Source organism: Aspergillus karnatakaensis (genome assembly GCF_047715665.1).
Source record: "Aspergillus karnatakaensis strain CBS 102800 unplaced genomic scaffold BJY04scaffold_93, whole genome shotgun sequence".
In the NCBI taxonomy this organism is placed as follows: domain Eukaryota; kingdom Fungi; phylum Ascomycota; class Eurotiomycetes; order Eurotiales; family Aspergillaceae; genus Aspergillus; species Aspergillus karnatakaensis.
Window position 1 is genome coordinate 92,310 of NW_027395805.1, and position 21,167 is coordinate 113,476.

General features: G+C 43.2%; 6 protein-coding genes across 6 annotated transcripts; 4 read left to right on the forward strand and 2 right to left on the reverse strand.

Moving 5' to 3' along the window:
- Nucleotides 1-354: 354 nt before the first annotated feature.
- Nucleotides 355-1,892, reverse strand: BJY04DRAFT_233192 (MFS transporter; the record flags this gene model as incomplete). Its single annotated transcript, XM_073719912.1, has 2 exons — nucleotides 355-1,327; nucleotides 1,375-1,892. The coding sequence occupies 2 exons, from the start codon at nucleotides 1,890-1,892 to the stop codon at nucleotides 355-357; spliced, it is 1,491 nt and encodes a 496-aa protein (XP_073564761.1).
- Nucleotides 1,893-2,782: 890 nt separating this feature from the next.
- On the forward strand, nucleotides 2,783-4,602 carry BJY04DRAFT_211699 (cytochrome P450; the record flags this gene model as incomplete). Its single annotated transcript, XM_073714448.1, has 6 exons — nucleotides 2,783-2,947; nucleotides 3,013-3,389; nucleotides 3,460-3,547; nucleotides 3,605-4,153; nucleotides 4,207-4,365; nucleotides 4,435-4,602. The coding sequence occupies 6 exons, from the start codon at nucleotides 2,783-2,785 to the stop codon at nucleotides 4,600-4,602; spliced, it is 1,506 nt and encodes a 501-aa protein (XP_073564762.1).
- Nucleotides 4,603-5,694: 1,092 nt separating this feature from the next.
- Nucleotides 5,695-7,703, forward strand: BJY04DRAFT_224550 (conidial pigment biosynthesis oxidase Arb2/brown2; the record flags this gene model as incomplete). Its single annotated transcript, XM_073718004.1, has 4 exons — nucleotides 5,695-5,892; nucleotides 6,013-6,350; nucleotides 6,434-6,559; nucleotides 6,626-7,703. 4 exons carry the CDS (start codon nucleotides 5,695-5,697, stop codon nucleotides 7,701-7,703), a joined length of 1,740 nt encoding a protein of 579 aa, XP_073564763.1.
- On the forward strand, nucleotides 7,683-9,662 carry nscC (FAD-dependent monooxygenase nscC; the record flags this gene model as incomplete). The annotated part of the gene is made up of 2 exons (XM_073719913.1): nucleotides 7,683-8,876; nucleotides 8,950-9,662. Exons 1-2 carry the CDS (start codon nucleotides 8,357-8,359, stop codon nucleotides 9,660-9,662), a joined length of 1,233 nt encoding a protein of 410 aa, XP_073564764.1. The 5' UTR covers nucleotides 7,683-8,356.
- A 25-nt stretch (nucleotides 9,663-9,687) lies between these two features.
- BJY04DRAFT_233204 (beta-lactamase-like protein) lies at nucleotides 9,688-10,982 on the reverse strand. Its single transcript, XM_073719914.1, has 2 exons — nucleotides 10,595-10,982; nucleotides 9,688-10,479 (listed from the first exon to the last, which is right to left on the reverse strand). Exons 1-2 carry the CDS (start codon nucleotides 10,799-10,801, stop codon nucleotides 9,757-9,759), a joined length of 930 nt encoding a protein of 309 aa, XP_073564765.1. The 5' UTR covers nucleotides 10,802-10,982; the 3' UTR covers nucleotides 9,688-9,756.
- A 527-nt stretch (nucleotides 10,983-11,509) lies between these two features.
- BJY04DRAFT_233206 (cytochrome P450) lies at nucleotides 11,510-13,237 on the forward strand (the record flags this gene model as incomplete). The annotated part of the gene is made up of 4 exons (XM_073719915.1): nucleotides 11,510-11,788; nucleotides 11,856-12,099; nucleotides 12,162-13,060; nucleotides 13,118-13,237. 4 exons carry the CDS (start codon nucleotides 11,510-11,512, stop codon nucleotides 13,235-13,237), a joined length of 1,542 nt encoding a protein of 513 aa, XP_073564766.1.
- Between the last annotated feature and the right edge of the window lie 7,930 nt (nucleotides 13,238-21,167).

Here is a 21,167-nt window from a genome sequence, read left to right on the forward strand (position 1 = left end):
CTTTTTGAAGGGCTGTGACGTCAAGTGGCCAAGCATGGGGCACGAATGGGAGCCCTAGGGGGTCATCGGGTTCCGGACAAGTACCGAGCGCTATATTATCCGATTTATATACATTACATCGAACAAAAATGTTGCGTGCCCTTACAGGGGCCTCCGTATACTGGAAGATAGCTATAGTGCAGTACACTTCTCATTCGTTCTCTTCCGTAATCGAATACATATATATATTGCAGGAGTGGCTGTGGGCCTCGGCACCTGCAAGAGGTCACGCGTGAAAATTACGCTTCTTGTTCATCATTTCTTCCAACATCGCTAGGCTTGAGTAGAATCTACCCCCTTCTGGCCCTCTGCTACTTACCCTGCCGCGTACCTGGAGATAGCACGTAATCTGGGCCCATAGTACCACATGACGACGGGCGCCATCCAGCCAAAGCCGATGCTGAAGAACCCCAGCACGCTGGTGCCCCATCCATATCCAAGAGCCCTATACATGTAAGGGGCAAAGAGAGGGAATCCAAAGCCCGCTAAACTGCGCAGAATAGCGCAGGCGGCCATGGCACTGGCAGCGTAAGTCTGATAACTGTCGATAATGTACATCTGCATGCCCTGCAGGCAGGATATAGTGCCTCCTGTGAATATAGCGGCGCCAATATTAGGCATAATCCAGTGCACTTGCCCAATGCTCCAGCCATACCAAAAGAGCCCGATAGTGCACATGACAGAGCCTGCCGCCACGGAGGGCATGCGAAACTCAGGCTTACCAATATTATGGCTGTGAGCCTTGAGGGACTTGTAGATCGGGTCAATAACCTTGACGTTAAAGAAAAGTCCAGCAAAGGACCCAACAGCTATAGATATGTAGTTGAGCCCGCCGATCCCAGGGTCCTCGTGGTATACCACAGTCCAAACGTCGGGGAACGTTGCAAATAAGAGATAGGTGGTGCCAAATAAGTAAGCCATGTAAATGGCCATGCAAAATATGATGGGTTGCGTGAAGAATAGCCTAATCGGCCTCCAAAACCCAACAGCAAGTGTGTAGACAAATGTCTGAGGCTGTACAACAGTATGTAACCTTTCATTGCCAGTCTCTTTGGCCACGCGGTTCCGCCGATACCGAAGCAGCGTGGCTGGGTGGCTTTCGCGCAGCCAGACGAACCCAATGGCCTGGATACCAAGGGCTGCTGCTGAGGTGGACCAAAATACCCAACGCCACGTAGAGTATTGGGCGATGAAGCCGCCGGCAACAGGCCCGACCACCGGACCAAGAATCGGGCCTAGAGTGTAGATGCCCATGGCTTTGCCACGGTCCTCAGCGCTCCACATGTCACTGCAACACATTAGCATTAGTGCCTTGCACGGTGGGTGGCGTTTCACCTAATGCAGCCTCCTCCAATCGCCAGCGGAGCGCTGCCACCAATACCCGCAAGGAAGCGGAACCCAAAGAATTGGGATTTGGTCGTTGCAAATCCGCAGCCCAGATTCCACGCCAGATACCATATATTACTAGCCTGCAGTAGTCTCATACGCCCGTATAGCTCTGATGCAGGCCCAAAGAAGATAGGTCCTACAGCGTAGGCAAGAATGAAGATAGCCAGCGACAAGTATACCTCAAGTTCGGTCTGCATGCCTAAGCTCTCGCCTAGATCTTGTAATGCGGGGGCAATCATAGATGAGGAGACAGGAGATATAAAGACAAACAGGGACACGGCCCATGTGTTCTTCCACTTAAGGCTCCTGGGCCAATTTTTAGGGTCGTCAGGGTCGTCTGTGCCGCACCATGTTACAAGGTATGGGTCTTTGTTACTCTGGCCGTCACTAAGCGCGTCGCTTGAATTGGCGTCTGGGGACCTGGCATCCTCAAGGTCTTCGCATTTATCGCTGCTCAAGTGCATTGCACCGCTGGCGACGTTCCTGGGCGGCAAGGTCTTTGGTGTTATGCGGTCGCTCATCTTCAGCGTGGTCTTTCTTTTCTTTCGAAATGGAACTGACTTATATCGGATTTCCTAGGATTCTTGTTACTACTTTTTGCGACAACCAGCGTTCAGCTGATATACCCCCTGTAGCGACGCCCTGGACTGTCAGGTAACCAATCGCTGCAACAAACCCGAATCTTGACGTCCGCTTTGATCCAATCTCTTTGAGTGGGTATAAAGGGGCGACGCCGGTCGGGACAAGTATGCCACCCACAGTTCTGTGTGGTCAACATGGTCTCGAACCCCGTTGCAGGTTCCCGGAAGGCAATCAATGATTGGTTGTAACGCCGAGCTGGAATCGTTACTGCAAGGGGTGAAAAGATACTTCAGTGAACGCCCTCGACGGATATGGCCAGACTTCGGGCCTTCGGAATGCTCGGAGAGAACCTAGCACAAGGGATTATGCACCACCGACATGCCCCGTCCAGACCCAAACTATTTCAGGAGCCTGTTCCAGTTGACCCTCTCGATCTCGGGCCCCGAGTGTGACAGCGACATCCGTAACGGTGGTGAGCCCATAGGAGGCCGACCGGCCGTCTCCGCCGAAACAAGCCCCGTCCGCCTCGGCTTTTATTGACTTGGCAATTTGGTACGGCCTCATATCGCTGGGTCGAAGGGCCAAACCGTAGCGGTAAATCACCATTTTCGTCTCAAACTAATGAGCTATAAGTCCAGGCTCTCAGGGCTCGCTTCTCTTCAATTCCTGTTCTTTACACCGTACCGCACCCTTTCCCTCCATCAGATAATCCTTCACGACTCACAGAACAATGGGGTCCATAGAGCATGATTTCAGCAAGTACGTGGACTTGATGGTTCAGCGGAGGCTGTTGTCCCCATCCTTGTACGACTCAATTGAGCTTCTTCTGGGGGTCCTCGCTCTGTATTTTATTGCATGTGCAATCAGTGATCTCTTCTTTCATCCTCTTGCTGATGTTCCTGGTCCATTTATCAACCGCATCAGCAAAATTCCATGGGTATAGGTCACCACGATCGAAACACCTCATGCAAGTGGATAGTTCCTCATTAACAACCGCCACAGGATTACTGGCAATGGTCAGGTCGTCTGCCGCAGCGGTCGGCGGAAGTTCACCTCAAGTACGGCCATATCGTTCGCATTGCCCCCAATGAACTCAGCTTCTCGAACGAGGAAGCCTGGCACGATATTTTCGCCAGAGTACCAGGTAGAGAACAATGGCCAAGACACCCTAGGAGAGTTCCTCAGGGCAAGGGAGGTCCTAAAAGCATCATGAACACTGCTGGGTCTGAGCATGCCCGGTTCCGTAAACTTCTAAACTACGCGTTCTCCGAGAAGGGCCTCCAAGAGCAGCAGCAACTCATTGGCAAATACATTAACATTTTCATTGACAAGGTCGATGGTTTCGCCAAAATTGGAGAGACTATAAACATCACTGACTGGTTAGTGGTCTAAGCGCACACTGCCTATTACTTTAACACAATCCTATACTCATCTGACCTCGATCTACAGGCTGGTCATGGTTGGCTTTGATGTCATCAGTGATCTGGGATGGAGTGAGCCTTTCAACTGCATTGAGAAGGGAGAAGTCCATCCATGGGTAGCCATCCACCTCATCACGTTGGAAAAGCCCTAGACTTACAATTCTACTCAACAGATGCAAACTTTCGCCCAGACTGCTTTTGATTCTCAAATGAAGTTCCTCTTCCGCGAGCACGGCTTGATGTGGCTAGCCCCGTACTGTACTCCGAAGCGGTTCCAACTTGCCCGCTTGAGCAACTTCAAGTACGCTGGCAACCGGATCGATGATCGCATCCAAAACGGTGGTATACGTGGTGATTTCTGGGACAGGGTTGATATCAAAAGCGTTGATGATAACGCTAGTGGCGAAGGACTAACAAAGGCAGAGATGGTGGTTTCTGCCGTGACTCTGGTGGGAACTGGTTCTGAGACTATTTCTACTCTGTTGACTGGTCTCGTCTACTTCTTGGGTACCAACTCTCACGCCATGGAAAGGCTAGTTGAGGAGATCCGGACCACATTTTCTTCGCCAGAGGAGATTACCCACCTTTCCGTCACAAAACTAGAGTACCTGACTGCCTGTTTAGAGGAGACCATGCGTCTATACCCACCTGTAACAACCTTGCTCTGGCGTGTGCCACCGAAGGGAGGTGGCTATACCAATGGCTTATTTATCCCAGAGGGGGTAAGTGAATCCCCTTCGTAACACGGTCGGAGAGCTGACACATTGTAACTCAGACGGGCTGCAATATGTCCCTAAGAGGAATTGCTTTAAGCTCGGATTACTTCCACCGACCTTATGAGTTCTGCCCTGAACGCTTTTTGGCCAATCCGCCTGAAGAGTTCAAGAAAGAGAACCACAAGCCCTACCACCCCTTTAGTGTTGGAGCATACAATGTAAGACTCAGGACCCCTACTATATCTAGTAGCCATGTACCGCAACAGCTGACAGTTGAATAACAAAAGTGCCTGGGCCAGAACCTGGCTAATGCAGAGTCTCGACTCATCATAACTAAACTTCTCTTCAAGTACAACATTCACCTGGACAAGAACACTCCCGCGGACTGGACTGATCAGGTGTCCTGGGCTGTTTTCGTCAAAAAACCACTCTACCTCACTTTTTCGCCCAGGTAGGGTTGCAGGGGTAGGCTACCCTTTTGACGACAGGAACAGGCAGTTACCAAACAGGCGACAGAAGGGTAGGGGCTCTTTTCTTTTTATCCTCCACCAGTTGATCACATTTGGTATTAACAACGCCTACTTCACATTTTTAACCCCCAGCTGGTATTTGTTGTTCCGCGTGGGTTGGTCGATGCATTCGCTAGAAGTGGGGGCAGGATTATAAAACTGATGAGGACACTGAGACTAGTTATGTTTTTGATGCTTGATTCATCGTCAGAGACTGAGGTTAAGCATTGCTCTACCATTAAAAAATAAGAAAAAAACGAGGGAGGGGGAATCAAACGGTGTGGTGTGAGTAGTGTAAAAGAAATGTATGCTGCATCTTTGAAACTATGGCCTTTTGAATGGATTGAGAAGTTTTAGAATAGCCATCTTAACCTTTATTCAGAGGTGAAGCATGTGGTATATTTACTAGACAGTCTCATGAATGCTACAGACTATTTTGCAGGGTCACAATCTCTAAAGAGTAAAAGCCTGTATTAAGTATGATTAACTTGTACCGTATTCAGACGGAAAATGATTCCTTGACAGTTGAGTAATATCATGTGAATGTATGCAAAGGTATATAAGGAATGCAATATCTAAAGAATGCAAGTGTATTCTGAGTCAGGTGTAACATAACTGGCGAGAAGCCTAGATTGCCGGCTAGAATGCTTGTATCACAAAGTTCACAGTCAATCAATCAGCTGGTATCTGAAGAAAAATCGTCTGGAGTAACCTCTGGGACTTCTGTCTCGCAAAGGTTTAATGGCTGACAACGGAGAAATTCGCGCGAGCCTAGTAGGAACAAATTCTCAGTTCTCCATATAGTACACCCCTAGCTGGAAGCTTTCCGAGTCTTCAGTAGCAGAGATGTTGTGATTGGTTAGAGGTAAGAGGAGGAATGCTGTTCTCATGGATGCCTATCAAACTCACAAAATGGTTGGAATACATGACTAGTAAAAGCAAATAGTATAAAGATTGGGTACTTCCAGCTTGTGCGAAACAGCCCTAGATATTGCTCCTATCCATCTGTGAACTTCAAAACAGTCCCTATCTTCAGAAATGGCTGTGGAGTTGCTCTTCTTCGCCCTGGTATGGTTGGTTTCTTTAGAATTTGCTGTCAGTGGCCAACTTCAGAAACGAAACCTGATCATAACAAACGAACTCGGAGCTCCTGATGGCCAGCAACGATACGTGTTAAAGGTCAATGGACAATTTCCTGGCCCTACATTGATTTTTGATGAGGGTGATGACGTCGAGGTAACTTATTTCTGAGTCGACATCTTGCCGCCGTGAAGCTGACATTGGGCTTGTTTTTATATCACTGTTCTTAACCACATGGAAACAAACACTAGCCTCCACTGGCACGGCTTGTTACAGAACGGTACCCCGTATTCTGATGGCGTTCCGGGCTTGACCCAAGCACCTATTGAGCATGGCGAGAGCTTCATCTACCGTTTCAAGGCCTATCCGGCAGGTACCCATTGGTACCATTCGCATGTCCGGGCTCAACTGATGGACGGCCTGTACGGCGCAATTGTCATCAGGCGCAAGGAAATTGATCCAACACTCTGGCATCTGATCAGTAAAAGCAGCCAGGATATTGCTGAGATTAAATCAACGGTCAACGACCCGAAGCTCATGCTCTTGTCCGATTGGAGCAGGTATAACTCCACTGAGTATATACACTACGAGCAATACGCACAGCTTGCTATCGTGTCAGCTTTCCCCTGTTTCAGGTCCCGGATTACTCTTGTCTACCTATCAGGATCTGCCAGACTAACTCCCAGTGTATCTATAGCTGCTTTGATAGCTATCTCATCAACGGGAAAGGCTGGGTCAACTGTCCAGGCCATGACGCGATCGTGGCCAACACACTACCAGGAATTCACGACATCTTTAGCCCAGATGAGATGACTGAAAAGGGGTAAGGTTCATCTAGACTCCCTTGCTGGCGACTGTAGCAGCACCTGATTTCCTCTTACCTTACTAGTTGCTTTGGAATCGATAATGGGACACAATCTAGGCCTGGCATGCTGCCTCGCGACCTGTACTTTGATTGTGTGCCGGCCAACGGTAGCAAAGAAATCATTGAAGTTGATTCAACCAAAACTCAGTGGATCAGCCTCAACTTTGTTGCTACCGTAACGGCCTCCGCCCTGATGGTCTCCATTGACGAGCATCCCATGTGGGTGTACGAAGTTGACGGTAATCTGATCGAACCTACGCTGTCGCATGCATTCGACATTCGTGCCGGAGAGCGTTACGCCGTTCTGGTCAATCTCGACAAAGCCCCTAAAGACTACACTATTCGGGTTCCGAGCAATGGACAAAGTCAAGTTATCTGGACCTGGGCCACGTTGCGATATACCAATCGCCACAGCGACCTGAATTCAACAGAATCAATCCCGTATATTAAATGGGATAGCGAGAATGTTACTGCGTCAGTGGTGTTCTTGGACCGATTCTCCATCAAAGCGTTCCCCCCAATTGCGCCCGCCAATACTTCGGACGTTCTGCACAAATTCAGCATCCATACTCTAAACGGTTCGTGGCAATTCAGCATGACAGACTCCCTTGTAATGTTCCCCCTTGACTGGCGAGCATACGAGCCCATGCTGCAAACGGGTGTAGATACACCTGATTCCTATAACACGTCCCTGGTAGTTCGCAATAATTACAACCAATGGGTAGATCTACTCATCCAGTGGAACGAAATCTCGGACAGTACATCACACGTCATACACAAGCATGGAACCAAGTTCTGGGTTCTTGGAACAGGCATGGGTGTATTCACATGGAATACAACTGCCGACGCGATAGCGGCACAGCCAGAGGCTTTCAACTTGGTTGACCCTCCTTATCGCGACACAGTATCAGCGCCCCCGTATATTTCCGAACGGGCTTGGCTGTTGCTCCGTTACCAGGCTTCCAATCCCGGTGTTTGGCTTCTCCATTGCCATTTCGAGACCCATCTCGCAACCGGCTTCGCGCAGGCAATCCTGGATGGTGTTGATAATTGGCCCGAGATCCCGCTAGAGTACACTATGGGTCATAATGGTGAAAGATGAGTGCTAGATGTATCCTAAGAGATCTGGGATTGGTAGTCTTCTTTTGGAAGGAACGGTTGTAAACACCAGTATCTTTTACTCTTACAACTAGATTGATAGTTTCTCCCAGGTCTAGGTGGAATGTTGACCGAGAAAAATCAGAGTAATCGGTCACTGTCGAAATCAGCAAGCAAGTTGACATAACGTGGTTTGATGTGAAATCCGGTTCCTTCGGGAGAGCAATTTGCGTCACCCTCGAGGACCAGGCACTCGGCCTCCGAGCTAGGTCACTTCGGAATCATTGGCGTCCAAGACCTTGTGCGGCAAGAACACTGTAACCATGCCGACACACGACTTCCACTGTAGCGACACTATCTGCCCTGTTTTACCACGAATCCCGACCCGCCGGATTTTGGTCATAGCGTTGTATCCTGACAATGGCTTCATCCGACCCTCGTTCTCCGAGCCCCAGCTTTTCTTCCTTGTTTCCAGTAGTTACCGCTGGCATGACTGTTGCACGCACCTGTCTTCGGCCCCACAGCCAAATCCGTTGAGGCCTTTGTGTTCACAGCCGGGCGGATTATAGCGAGGTAGACTCCAAAACCCAAAGGCTAATTGCATCCTGATTCGCAATCCTACTCGTATTGGTACACACACATGGGAGCGCTATCAAGATGGCACAGGAGGATACCACAAAGCAAATCCTCATCGTGGGCGCTGGCCTGGCGGGGCTCGCAGTTGCCCGCTTGCTCACAAACTCCGGGATATCCAACATCGTTTTTGAGGGATCCCTGGAGGATCGCAACCAGGGCTTTTCTATCAGTCTAAGTGAATGGGGCTATTCAACGCTGCTTGAGGCACTCGGGGACGTATCAGTCCGCGGCCTCACGCGTGGTGTTGCGCCAGACCGTCAAGTAGGCGGCAGTGGGTATGTCGACTTGATCATGCGCGACAATACTACGGGGAATATCCTGGTCGCCCCAGATCCAGAAACCCAACCGTCTATTATTCGGGCAAATCGCAATGCTCTGCGCACTTGGATTGCTGACAAGGGCGACGAGGCCCTAGACTTGAGATACGGGCACAAGCTCAAGAGCGTCACGGGCACGATAGGCAGCATGGTTGCCAGATTCGACAATGGGGCACAGTATCAGGGATCGCTCGTCATTGCTGCTGATGGTATTTACTCCACTGGTATGGCGACTCTCTTTGGGCCCTTGCCCGTTTGATATGTAATGACGCTGACGCTTCTTGTCTAATTCTGCAGTGCGCTCGATAGTACTTCCGGAAATCACCCCAGGAATTGTTCCGGCAGTAGTTTATCATGGAGAGTTTAAGATCCCACGGGAAGAATATGACTGTGTGTTCAGACCTCTGGTCGGCCATTCTAATATTCTCGCTGGCGTCGGAGACGGCTTCAATACACCCATTACCGTTTGCAACCTAACCAAGACAGAGGCGCATCTTGACTGGTCTTATTCACGGATGGCCTCTGGAGAAGGCGATCCTCTTTACCGACCAAACCTCCGAGCTGAAGCCTCAAGGGAGATCCCGCAAGCTTTGTTAGACGAGGTTGCGTCACGGAAGCTCGCGGGTCCTTGGTCTCACTATCTCAATGCTGATGCAATGCAAACCCACTCCGTGTTTTATTGGACTAGTAAATATGTCTCGATGACCAAGCAAGACGTTAAGAAGGGAGCAGAGCGGGGCGTGGTCTTTATAGGAGACTCCTGGCATGCAATGCCTATCTTCGGGGGTGAGGGTGGATGCCACGCGCTCATGGACGCTGTTGAGCTTGCTGCCGCACTATATCATCAAGGCGATGGACTAGAACGAGTAATCTCGACTTACTACGATGGCGCGTGGAAACGCTGTGGCGATGCCGTCAGGAGATCCAAGGGGCGCTTTTCCGTCCTACATAGGCCAATTGCCGAGTGGCGACAACTCGCGGAAAAGAAAAGCGCCGTGAGTGTCACTTAACTGTACATCCTCCTTACTTTTAACCACAGTTTCAATATGTCTTGGATAAGAGAAATGAAAATCATTTTCATAGCTTCAGCTCTCTCTCACTAACCTAACATTGGCGGACAAACCAGCGTCGTTTGGTCATCTCACCTGGCCTAAATCCCACCTTCTGGTCCTCCGCCAGCTTCCAAAGAACTTGCGAGAGGAACGGCGCCAACGCCTTCTCGAAAATATGCGGCGGCACATCTCCGTATATAGACTGCACAATCTCTTGCAGGGTCATGCCCCCCCCCAGTTTCAAACCCAGCCGTGTGTCTCCGGACTTGCTCCGCAACAGGGTAGAGAATACCTGCTGGACGCGCAGCTCCTTGTGATGAATGTACTCCTGTATCTTGACTGGCAGGTCTGCTATCGTCGCGCCGTGTCCAGCATATCCCTTGACACAGTTCTGTGCTGCCATGTACGCGAGGCTCGCAATGTAGGTTGAAAGGTCCATTACGACCGAGTAGCCATGGCCCAGAATATTGTCGCCAGTGAACATGGCGTTCTCCTCCTGTAGAATGAAACACATATGGTCGATAGCATGACCTGGAGTAAAGACAGCGCGCACCGTAGCGCCCTCTGTGCAGAAAACCTGCCCGTCCACGATGTTTTTCTGGCCAGGATCAGGCCGGTTTTTGTATACGCGGGAAGCAATGCCAGGGTCGTGGGCCACGAGATCATTCACCCCGCCAGTGTGGTCCCCGTGCCAGTGGGTAAGGAGTACATGGGAGATTTTCAACTGGCGCTCTTGGAGGAACTGAACAATTCTTTCGAACCAGCATGGCGTTCCCTTTACTCGAAGATATCAGTGCGAGCGATAAAAGATAGGATAAGATAGAACAATGGGTAGTGAAAAGTAGATGAATGATTTAGAGCAATCAGTTGCTTACAGTGTGGTAGCATACCTGGCCTGTGTCAATGAGCATGCGCCACTTGCCCGTTCCGACAATATACGTGTTGGTCCCTTGCAAAGACATAAGCCCGGGATTGCCCCCAAGAATTCGAATGACTCGATCGGAGAGCTGACTCCATTCAGGTAGCGGTGGGAGACTCGCTTCTTGGCCGGCAAGGTAGTCTTGCCAATACGACTCATCGAATGGTATTCTTGCCATTGGCGTGAATGGTTAATGGCAACAGTCCTTACGATCAATGATAGTCGCTTGAAGAGCGGCAAAGTGGTCGATCTTGCGCGATTCGCTAGGTACGTATGCTAGGCTAACTATCTTAGAGCCACTGCCGATCGTTGGGTTGTGTTTAACTTCGGACTTTGGGATGTGAATCTTTGAAGAGGATCTGATCTAAGTGAATCTATGACGGTAGCGTCCGACCGGAGTTCCGATCCAGGGGATCCGCAAAATCCGCCTCTTGATGCAACTTTGTCTCTAATGAGCCATCGCCTCTTCCACAAGGGTCTATTACTTCTGGTCGATATCCGTAATACAGGCATTTTCTGCAACCTTCCACTATAGTAGAATGACAGACAGGTCCATTGACGTAAAGACTACATTCTAGCAAGCTGTAATAGGCATCGTGGCCTTTGGCGAATAGATAGTAAAAGCTGCACGTCGGCCAACAGGGCTTCAAGGTCTGAAGGTTCGCACGTCCCTACCTGGTGTCTGGTTGTCTACTGTTCCCCTGCGGAACGGACCCTGTTCAAGATGACCCTAGGGCACTATTTCATGACCATCATTAATTCCTTCAGCTTCCTGCCATCAAATCATGACATTACGAAAGTCCCCAAGCCTGTTGGTCCATCGTCTTTTTCTCACCCTGATGTGGGCAAGGACGGTGGCGGGATAAGTCCTTGCAAATATCCTGCAATGCCTTGGATCTTCGCCGGTCTCCTCGCTTTGATTGTCTCCCATCTCCTCTATAACTACTGTCAGCCAGGTCTGGTCAGTATCCCGGGCCCCTTCGCCGCTAAATGCACAGACCTCTGGCGCCTCTACAAAGTCTGGCAATGGCGGTTCAAAGAAGACCTTCCGGCATTGCACAGGGCATACAACTCGTCGATCATCCGCATCGGACCAAGAATGGTCAGCTGTTCGGACCCTCGTGCGGTTGAACTCATGTACGGATTTCATACGGACTTTAAGAAGGTGAGTCCTACTAGTACTGTCGGGCTAGACGGTATGGAGTGTGGGAAGGCTGATGGGTCGCCAATAGTCGGATATGGTCAAGGCCATGGCGCCGATATACAAGGGTCAGAAGCAGCCAACGATGTTTGCGGCGGCTGATAATCGGACGCACGCAAGGATCCGGAGGCCCGTTGCGGGGGCGTATTCGATGACGAGTATCATGCAGTTTGAGCCGTTTGTGGACGAGAATATCCGAGTCTTCTATGCTCGCATGGATGAACTGTTTATCAACACCAAAAAGCCGTGTGATATTCACAATTGGGTGCAATATTGTAAGTTCTTACTAGCCGCCCAAAAGTGGCCTATGGTCTTCTTGCTCACCTTCCCCTACTAGTCGCATTCGATGCAGTCCTGGAGATGACTATGAGCCGCAATCTCGGCTTTATGAAGGCGGGGGGAGACGTGGACGGCGTCTTGAAGCAGTTACAGAAAGACCTGGACTATCGAGGTATTGCGCTGGCAATGCCTATCATTGATCGAATATGGCGACTGAACCCTCTCGGTAAATTCATCCAGCCTAGGCGATCCGGGCACTTTGCCATGCGATGCAAGCGTTTACTGGAAGAGCGAATCGAGCAAGAGCAGTGCACTTCCGGGGTCCTGAAGCCCCAGGCCCGACCGCCGGATTTTGCCCACCGGTTCCTCGAGGCTCAGCGAAAGGATCCCTCGATCTCCGATGGACAGCTGATCGGATACATGCAAGCCAATCTCGTGGCTGGCAGTGATACTACGGCGGTCGTAATGCGCACGGCTATCTATTACACGCTCAGAATTCCCTGGATCCACCAGCGGATCTCCGAGGAGCTCGACGCGTATACCGGACCGCTGCCCGTCCCTTTCTGCATCGCCCGATCCCAGCTCCTGTTCTGCGGCGCTGTAATTCGCGAATCGCTCCGTAAGCATTTTGCATTCATTGGGATGATGGAGCGTGAGACCCCAGCAGGAGGCGTGCAGCTTCCCGATGGGCGCCAGCTGCCCGAAGGGGTGGTCATCGGCATGCATGGCGACCTCATCGGGAATGACCAGGGAATCTTCGGCGACGACGCCGACGAATTCAATCCTCTACGGTGGCTAGCCCGCCCGGACGAGCCCGAGCATGAATATCAGGAGCGATTGCGGGCGATGAATGCACATGACTTGGCGTTTGGACATGGTCCGCGAGGGTGTATTGGGAAGAATGTTGCGGAAATGGAGATCTATAAGTTCATCACGACGTTCTTCTCTCTTGTACAGGTTCGTCCCTTTTGCTTATTCCCTCGGGGTCGCTGCTGACTTTCCCTGGGTGGACAGCCACAATTTGTGCGTCCCGAGGTACCGTGGAAATTACGACAATTGTTTGTCTTTAAACAGTCGGCCATGGACATGATGCTGGACTGGAAGGAAGGCAAGAGTCTCCAGAGCCTTTGTTAAGGTACTAGTATGGCTGCTATTATGAAAGGACCAAAACAGGGAAGGAATATAGTCGATTTAATAGAATAAGAAGTGTAAAGAGAAGAGAAAGGGATTCTATTAATATCTTATCTATATATATAGATAAGGTGTTAAGGTATCATATAACTATATAAAGTTTATATAATATAGTTTATAATATTATCCCCCTTTTAAATAAAGGCCTTAAGCTAGCTAGAGATCTTATATATATAAAAAAGAATTAAGAAAGAAAAAACCTATATATAAATAGTTGATTTAAATATTATTTATAATATTTAAGTACTTTATTATATATATTCTTAAAGTCATATTCTAATTATTATAATAGATTTAAGTTCTAGTAATTGTATATACTTTCATAAAGTATGCAGTACTATAGGCTAAAAAATATATATTATAATAATTAATAATTACTTATACAATTTATGCCTAACCCAGGTGGGGTGGTGCAGGATATGTATCCTGGAATTAGGTTTGCTAGCAGGAAACATACTCATTAGCTATAGCTAGCTCTACTTCATATATACTAGACCTTGCATGGCTATATATCCTATATTAACTTCCCTATAGTAGATTATATTACAACCTAGGGTAATATAAGGACATGCGAACGTCCTACTAGTGCTGACCCTCTCTGGGGCTGACTAAGCATATACTAACTTTAGAATCCTCATGGAGGAAGATTCTGAACCTTAATATTAATCTATATATTACAGAAGAACAGACCTCTCCATGTTTTCCTAACCCTAATTATTTCTTATAAGCCTGTAATAATTAACTTAACTTATTTAATCCTTTTTCTAAATAGCTTCTTATCTAACTAGTATAAAGACTAGTTATAGTTAGGGTTAAGCTTAGTTAAAGTAAGTAAGGTTAAATATCCTATATATAAAATACTTATAAAATAATTTATATAAGTATATTACTATTCTAAAGGTAACTCTAAAATAATAATTTATATTAATTATAAAAAATAAATAAGACTAGATATAATAGTAATAAGCATTCTTAAATATCCTTTATAATATATTATTTAATATATTAATAGTAAATAGTTTAGTATACTATCTATTCTTAGCTTTACTATCTATATACTATCTCATATACTAAATATCTTGGTAATATAATAAAGGTTCTTTCTTCTAATTAGTTCTTTTGTATAGTCAGGGCTCTATCCCACAAGTGTTGAGGAAGGGTACTAGCATAGCTCTAGGGTTCAGCAGGGAACTAGTACTAATTAATTAATTTATTCTTAGGTAGCTTAATTTTCTTAAGTAAAATCCTTATAGAACTTATTATATATTATAGCTTAAATTTTTATTAGATATAGATTAGCTACTTAAATTATAGATTCTAAAGTTTTAGAGCCTATAAGTATTAGATAAATATATAATATTATATTAAAGTTAGTTAAGGTTTTATTAAAGATTTAATAAGGAATATACTAGGATAGCTATATATAAAAATAATAAATTAGTTATACTAGTAAATAAAATAATTAAGAGCTAGTCTAGCTTAAAAATCTAGTTTTAACTTAGATTCCTCTAAGTTTTTTTATTTATTTTTTTATCTAATACTATATTTTTATCTATACCTGGCTTTTACCTATTTATATTCTATTATAGAATACTAGCTATTTAAGAAGATCCCTATACTATAAATTATTATATATTACTAGTACTAGCATAGTATTTATTCTAGAAAAATTATAATATACTTATAAAAGAAGTATTTCCTTAAGCTATAAAATAGTTAACTTATTACTTAGGTTATAGCTAGCTAGGTAGGGATTATTTAGTAACTAAATAATTTATATATTCCTTATATATTAGATATACTAGTTCTTATTATACTTATTTATATAAACAGGCTATTATACTAGCATAGCTATAGTAAGGGACTAGAGTAATATATATATATTACTACTAGTATTAAATCTATTTAAACTTAATAGAAAAAAGTATATAATTAGACCTAGTACTAGTTTTATAAAGGGATTCCTACTTAGAAATAGAAGAAGTAATAAATCTAGCTTTAGTAATTATTTTACCTAATTACCTAGTAATAAATATTCCCTAGTTAGAAAAACTCTTATTTAATATATTTTTTATTATATAATCCTTAGCCTAAGAAGCTACTTATCCTAACTACTACTTATAAGTAGCTAGTCATGGAAATTAAGATATTATGAGAAAGGGGTTTCTTATAGGCTTGGTTAAATTAGTATATTCAACACTCAGGAACCTAATAAAGAAATAAAGGCTATTTTTAAGGATTATATAAATAGTATAGATTAATATTAAGGTTTAGAATCTTACTCTATAAGGATTCTAAAGTTAGTATATACTTAATTAGATTATAACTAGGTTAGCACTAACAGGATATTTATATATTTTTATAATTATTCTCCCCCTTTATAGGCCTTAGTCCCTAAGGCTAGGGATTCTTATTAACTAAACTAGATATATACTTAGTAAGTACTAGTAAAAACCCTATATAACTAGTAAAACCTCCTTATAAAGGGAAAAATTATTATAAAAAGGGAAAAGGCCTTCTTGCAAGTAATTAACTATTATATAATAGTATATAAACTCTTACCCTTTAGGGATAGTATAATTATATTAAGTAATTTCTATAGCTAGTATAGCTCTGTAAAGTACCTGTAAACTAAAGTAAGTAAAATCTATATAGGATTAGTAGCTCTTAACTAGTAAAATATTATTCTAAATAAAAATCTTATAAAATATTTAATAGTATTAAAGTAAAGTATAAAGTAAGTACTTAAATAAAGTACTATCTTATAAAGTACCTAGAGAGGTATTACTTCCTTTAAGTATTTTTAGTAAGTAATTATATAGGTAAAATTAAAATTTACCTTATTTTTAGAAAGAATAATACTTATATAAGATCTTTTCCTTTTTTAACTCTTTTCTTTTTTTTTTCTTCTCTTTATCCCTATATATTATATTAATAGTAAGTATACAGGTTCTATTAATCCTCTTTATAATTTATTAATTTATTATTAATTTCTTATTTTATATTATTTATTTCCTTTTACAGGTATTATTTCTATTACTTATAAGTAATATTTTTATTTATAATTACTTTACTTATTTCTGTAAGGACGTACGTCAGGCACGTGGTGCGGTCACGTGGTCGCTTATATAACCTGTTTATACTACTTAGTTAAAGTCTAGGGTACTTACAGCTAGCCTATAAGTAATATAGTTTTTTAGTTAAGTATTACCCTTTATACTAACCTATTTAGGATTTATATTATATAAACCCCTAGATTCACATGTCTTATAATTTACTCGCAGGCTATAGTAAGATAGTTCCTAAGTTTAATCCTAGGCAGATATAAAATAATATTTTTAGTTATAGAGTATATTTAGTAAGCCTAAAAACCCTACTAATAATACTCTAATAAGCTAGCCTAATCTAATATTATACTTGCTTAAAAGGGGTAACTAGGGGCTATTAACTAAGCTAATTTAGTTGCTAGTAATATAGGGTCTAGCATGCACGCGGTAGTCTAAACATGTGATTAGAGCAAGGTGTTACGGAAGAACCAACCTCTGGCTTCTTCCTAACCCTGGTAACCTCTCGTAAGCTCGCAACACTTGACTTAACTTACTTAATCCTTTCTCTAAACAGCTTCACGTCTAACTAGTATAAAGACTAGTCACGGTCAGGGTTAAACTTAGTTAAAATAGGCAGGGCTAAGTATCCTACATATAGAATACCTATAAAGTAGTTCGTACAAGTGTGTTACTATTCTAAAAGTAACTCTAAGATAATAATTTGTATTAATCACGAAGAATAAATAAGACTAGATATAATGGTAATAAGCGTCCTTAAATATCCTTCGCGTTGTATACTATCTTGTATACCTTCCCAAGGTATACTAAGTAGTATATCTAATAGGATGCCCTTTCCTTGTATACCGACCTCCTACTATTACTTAGTATACTAGATAATATACGCACGTAACCGCCAAGATATTACGCTAGGTAGTAATTAAGGTTATAGTTAGTTTAGCTTAGCTTTTAGTAACCTATCCGCTACTAGTTTTATACCTGTCTATTCCCTTCTGCCTGTGGCCGTGGCCCCAGGCCCTCCTGCCTAGTTCCCGCCCCACGGGCCCTGCGCCTCCCCGGGTCTTTGTTTATAGGGCTTCTCCGTTCCTAGGTCAACGTCCTTGGTCCTCTTCCTTGCTTGAGTTTCTGCCGCGTAGACCGCCTCGGTTGGGTTCTTAATACCATCTCCCCCTCTTCTTGCTTTTCGTCCCGGAAAGCATAAGTATCATAGACTTCCCGCACAGCCGTGAGTTCTGGTTCCCTTTCCTTTTCTTCCTAAAATAGCTTACTATGCCTCCCAAGCGTAATTGACTTGCCGACCGTATTGTCTAGTCCGAGAGCATCATCTGAAATGGTCTCCCTGTCCTAAACCCTTGCGAACACTGCTCTACCCGTGGTGTTGCGTGTATCATGGATTCGAAGAGCCAGAACTGCGTATCGTGTACTCGTCGCGGTCGAAAATGCGAGAAGCGATTTCACAGCGAAAAACAATAGTCTAACTTAAAACGCGATGAGGAGCGGATAAAGCGTGAGATAGCCGAGGCCGAAGAGGCCTCCGCTCGTTTGTTCGCGAAACTATCCCACCTCCGAAAATAATAGAAATTTCTAAAAGAGCGTGGTGTCAAGATGTTAGATCATGATACAGTAGTAATAGATTAGTTAGATAAGGAGGATCCTCTAACTACTAAGAATTACTCTAAACTTGAGCGCCTAGCTAATAAGCACGAGGCTGCGGTTGCTTAGCTAGCTGTAATATTAGACTAAACTAGTCTAACTTAGATAATTAGGTCCCCGACGTTCTAGCAGAACGTGGACTTTTCTACTTTTAAGATCCCTGGTAGTACTCCTAAACCTTTTTCTAGCAACCCGTCAGGTTCTTGATAGGTTCCCAGGTATTTTTAGAGGTATCATAACTTTTTTACTTTACTAGGTATCAGGTTTTGCCGCTAACTTGTTTGTGGTTTAGAATCTTTTTAACTTTATATTCTACTTTATCTATTTCTTTGATCTCTATATATTTAGCGAGTTTGGTGTTAATAGGTGCTGGTTCTAATAATAAGATATAAAAAACTAGGTATATATGCTTTATTAAAGCCGGTAGCTTTAGTTAATAATTAACTAGTCCTAGTTAGTTCTTAATTTTAAATAGTCCCAAGCGGATGTGGTCTAGCTTCGCGCTTGGTCGTTTTATTTTAATATTTTGTTGTAGGAGGAAGACCTTCCCCCCCTCTTCTAGATCTGGTCCCTTAGATCTTTTCTTGTTGTAGTAGGTCGCTATCTATATATTAACAAATTCCAAGTCTCTTAATAATTAGGCTTGGATTATTTTTAATCTATTTATAAAGAGGTTAGCTTCCTTAGCTACTAGTTCCTTTTGCAGTGGTTCCCCATACATGCTTAGGTAATACCTGTAATTAGCTTCAAACAGCGTTATACTAGTTGCGCTATAAACTAAATTATTATATGCGAACTAGGCCATTAGTAGGTTATCTTCCCAGTTATCTTGCATATAGTTCACGTAATATCACAGGTATTGTTTAATAGTTTGGTTTACTTTCTCTGTTTATCTATTAGATTACGGTCGGTATGTAGTAATTATTTATAGCTTGATCCCTATTTAGTCCATAACTAATTTCTAGAATTTTGTAGTGAATAGTTTGTCTCTATCTAATATAATATATTTTAGCGTGTTATAGTTTATGATGATAGTGTTAACAAACAGACGACCCATGTCTCTTGCGGTTATGGTTATTATTGTTAGTACTAGGTAGATATATTTTATAAGTTAGTCCGTGATAACTACAAGATAGTCCCTTCCTAATACTATAGTTAGTAAAGGACCCACGAAGTCGACTATAATCTATTCTTATAGTTTTGTTAGTACTTCTGGGTTCTGCAATTTCCTATATAGAGCGTGCCTCGCAGGCTTATTTCTAATACAGCTTTCGCATTCACTAATATATTTTTCGACCTTTTTCCTCATGTTTTTGATGTAATAGTTTCTTGTGATCTTTTCGCATATTTTATCAATTCTAAAGTGTCCTTCTGCTAGACTGTCATAATATAATAAGATAATCTCGTTAATTAGCGTAGGTAGGATATAGATTAATCCCTTAATTCGAATTATGCTATCTTAGTATTTAATCCTGTTATTTAACACTTCTAGGATTTGTTACACAAGCTTATTATCCTTTAAGGCTTCCTTAACCTTGTCTAGGATTTCTAGTCTGCTAACTTCTATTATCACGGCTAGGATTATTAGGTTATTTCTAAGTATTCTATCTTTGTTAACTCGTAGGATTACTAGTTTCGGACTTTTTTCTTTATTTTTATAGTCCGGTCTTCGGCTAAGAGCATCCGCTTGCGCGTTTTTAGTTCCTTTATAGTACACTATCCTATAATCAAACTATAATAGTAGTTTAGCCTATCTAGCTTGTCTTCTTATTAATACTTTAATTATTATAAAGTAAGTTAGATTCTTGTAATCAGACCTAACCATAACTTAGTACCTTACACCTTCTAGGTAGATTTTCTAATACTTGAATACTACCACAATAGCCAGCAGTTCTTTGTTATAGATATTATAATTTGCTTCTAGTAGCGTGAATTTTCTTGAATAGAAAGCTACTAATCTTTTCTTACTATTAGTTCCGGTTTATATTATTATGGCTCCTAAAGTATAATCTAATACATCTATTTCTACTATTATAGGTAGAGCAGGATCATGCTGCTTCCGAACTAGTAAATTAGTCAGCTTTTCTTTAGCTTTCTCAAAAGCTCTTTATTACTTATTCGTCTATTTATAAGGGACATCTTTCCTTAATAGCCTAAACAGGGGTTCTATATTATGGGCGTACCCCTTAATATAGTATTAGTAATAGTTTAATAGACTAATAAATTACTATAGTTCCTTAAGGTTTTTAGGCACTAGCTATTCTTGAATTGCTTTAATCTTTAATACTTCCGCCTAGATACCGTCCTTGGTAATCTAGTGTCCTAAGAACTCCGTTTCCTTAACATGGAACTCGCACTTCTTGAGTTTATATTTAAGGTTCACTTTTTACAGCTCTGCTAGTATTTCTTGCATATCTAGTATATGTTATTCGAAGGTTTCCGAGTAAATAATAATATTATTAATATACACGCACGTGTATCTGGGTAAAACCTTCTATAGTACTTCTTTAATATATTATTAGAATAATGCTAGTGCATTAGTTAGCCCGAACAGCATAACCTAGTATTTATAAAAACCTTATTTCATTCTAAAAATAGTCTTCTATTCTTCTCCCTCCTTGATTCTAATATGGTAATACGCGTTAGTTACGTCAAGTTTTGTAAACTATTTTGCCCCGTGTAGCCTGTCTTAGATGCTATTAATTAAGGGTAAAGGGTACTAGTCCTTGATTATCGCGTTATTAAGTAGTTGGTAATTAATATAAAGTTGCTCCTCTCCTCCCTTTTTTAGGATGAATAGGACCCCGTGTCCTATTAGAGACTTTAATTTCCTGATGATCCTAATAGGTTCTTTAGCATTAATGTATTCTTTTAGCAACCTATTATGTTTGTCGTTTAGTGGGATTATTTATTAGTAATCTAACACTTTTCCTTCTTAAATAGGTATAGTGTGGTTATGGGGCCCGTGCGGTAGTAGTACCAGGTTCTCAGGTTTCTTAAAAATATCTCGAAATCAACTGTACTCTTTCAGGACTTTTTAAAGTAGCTCGGCGTTATCTATGACCGCCGCAAGCTGCTAAGCATCTTCCCCATCTCTTTCTTTATTTTTAATAATTTCGTAATATTGTTTCGTTTCACTGGTAGCCCAACTAGGA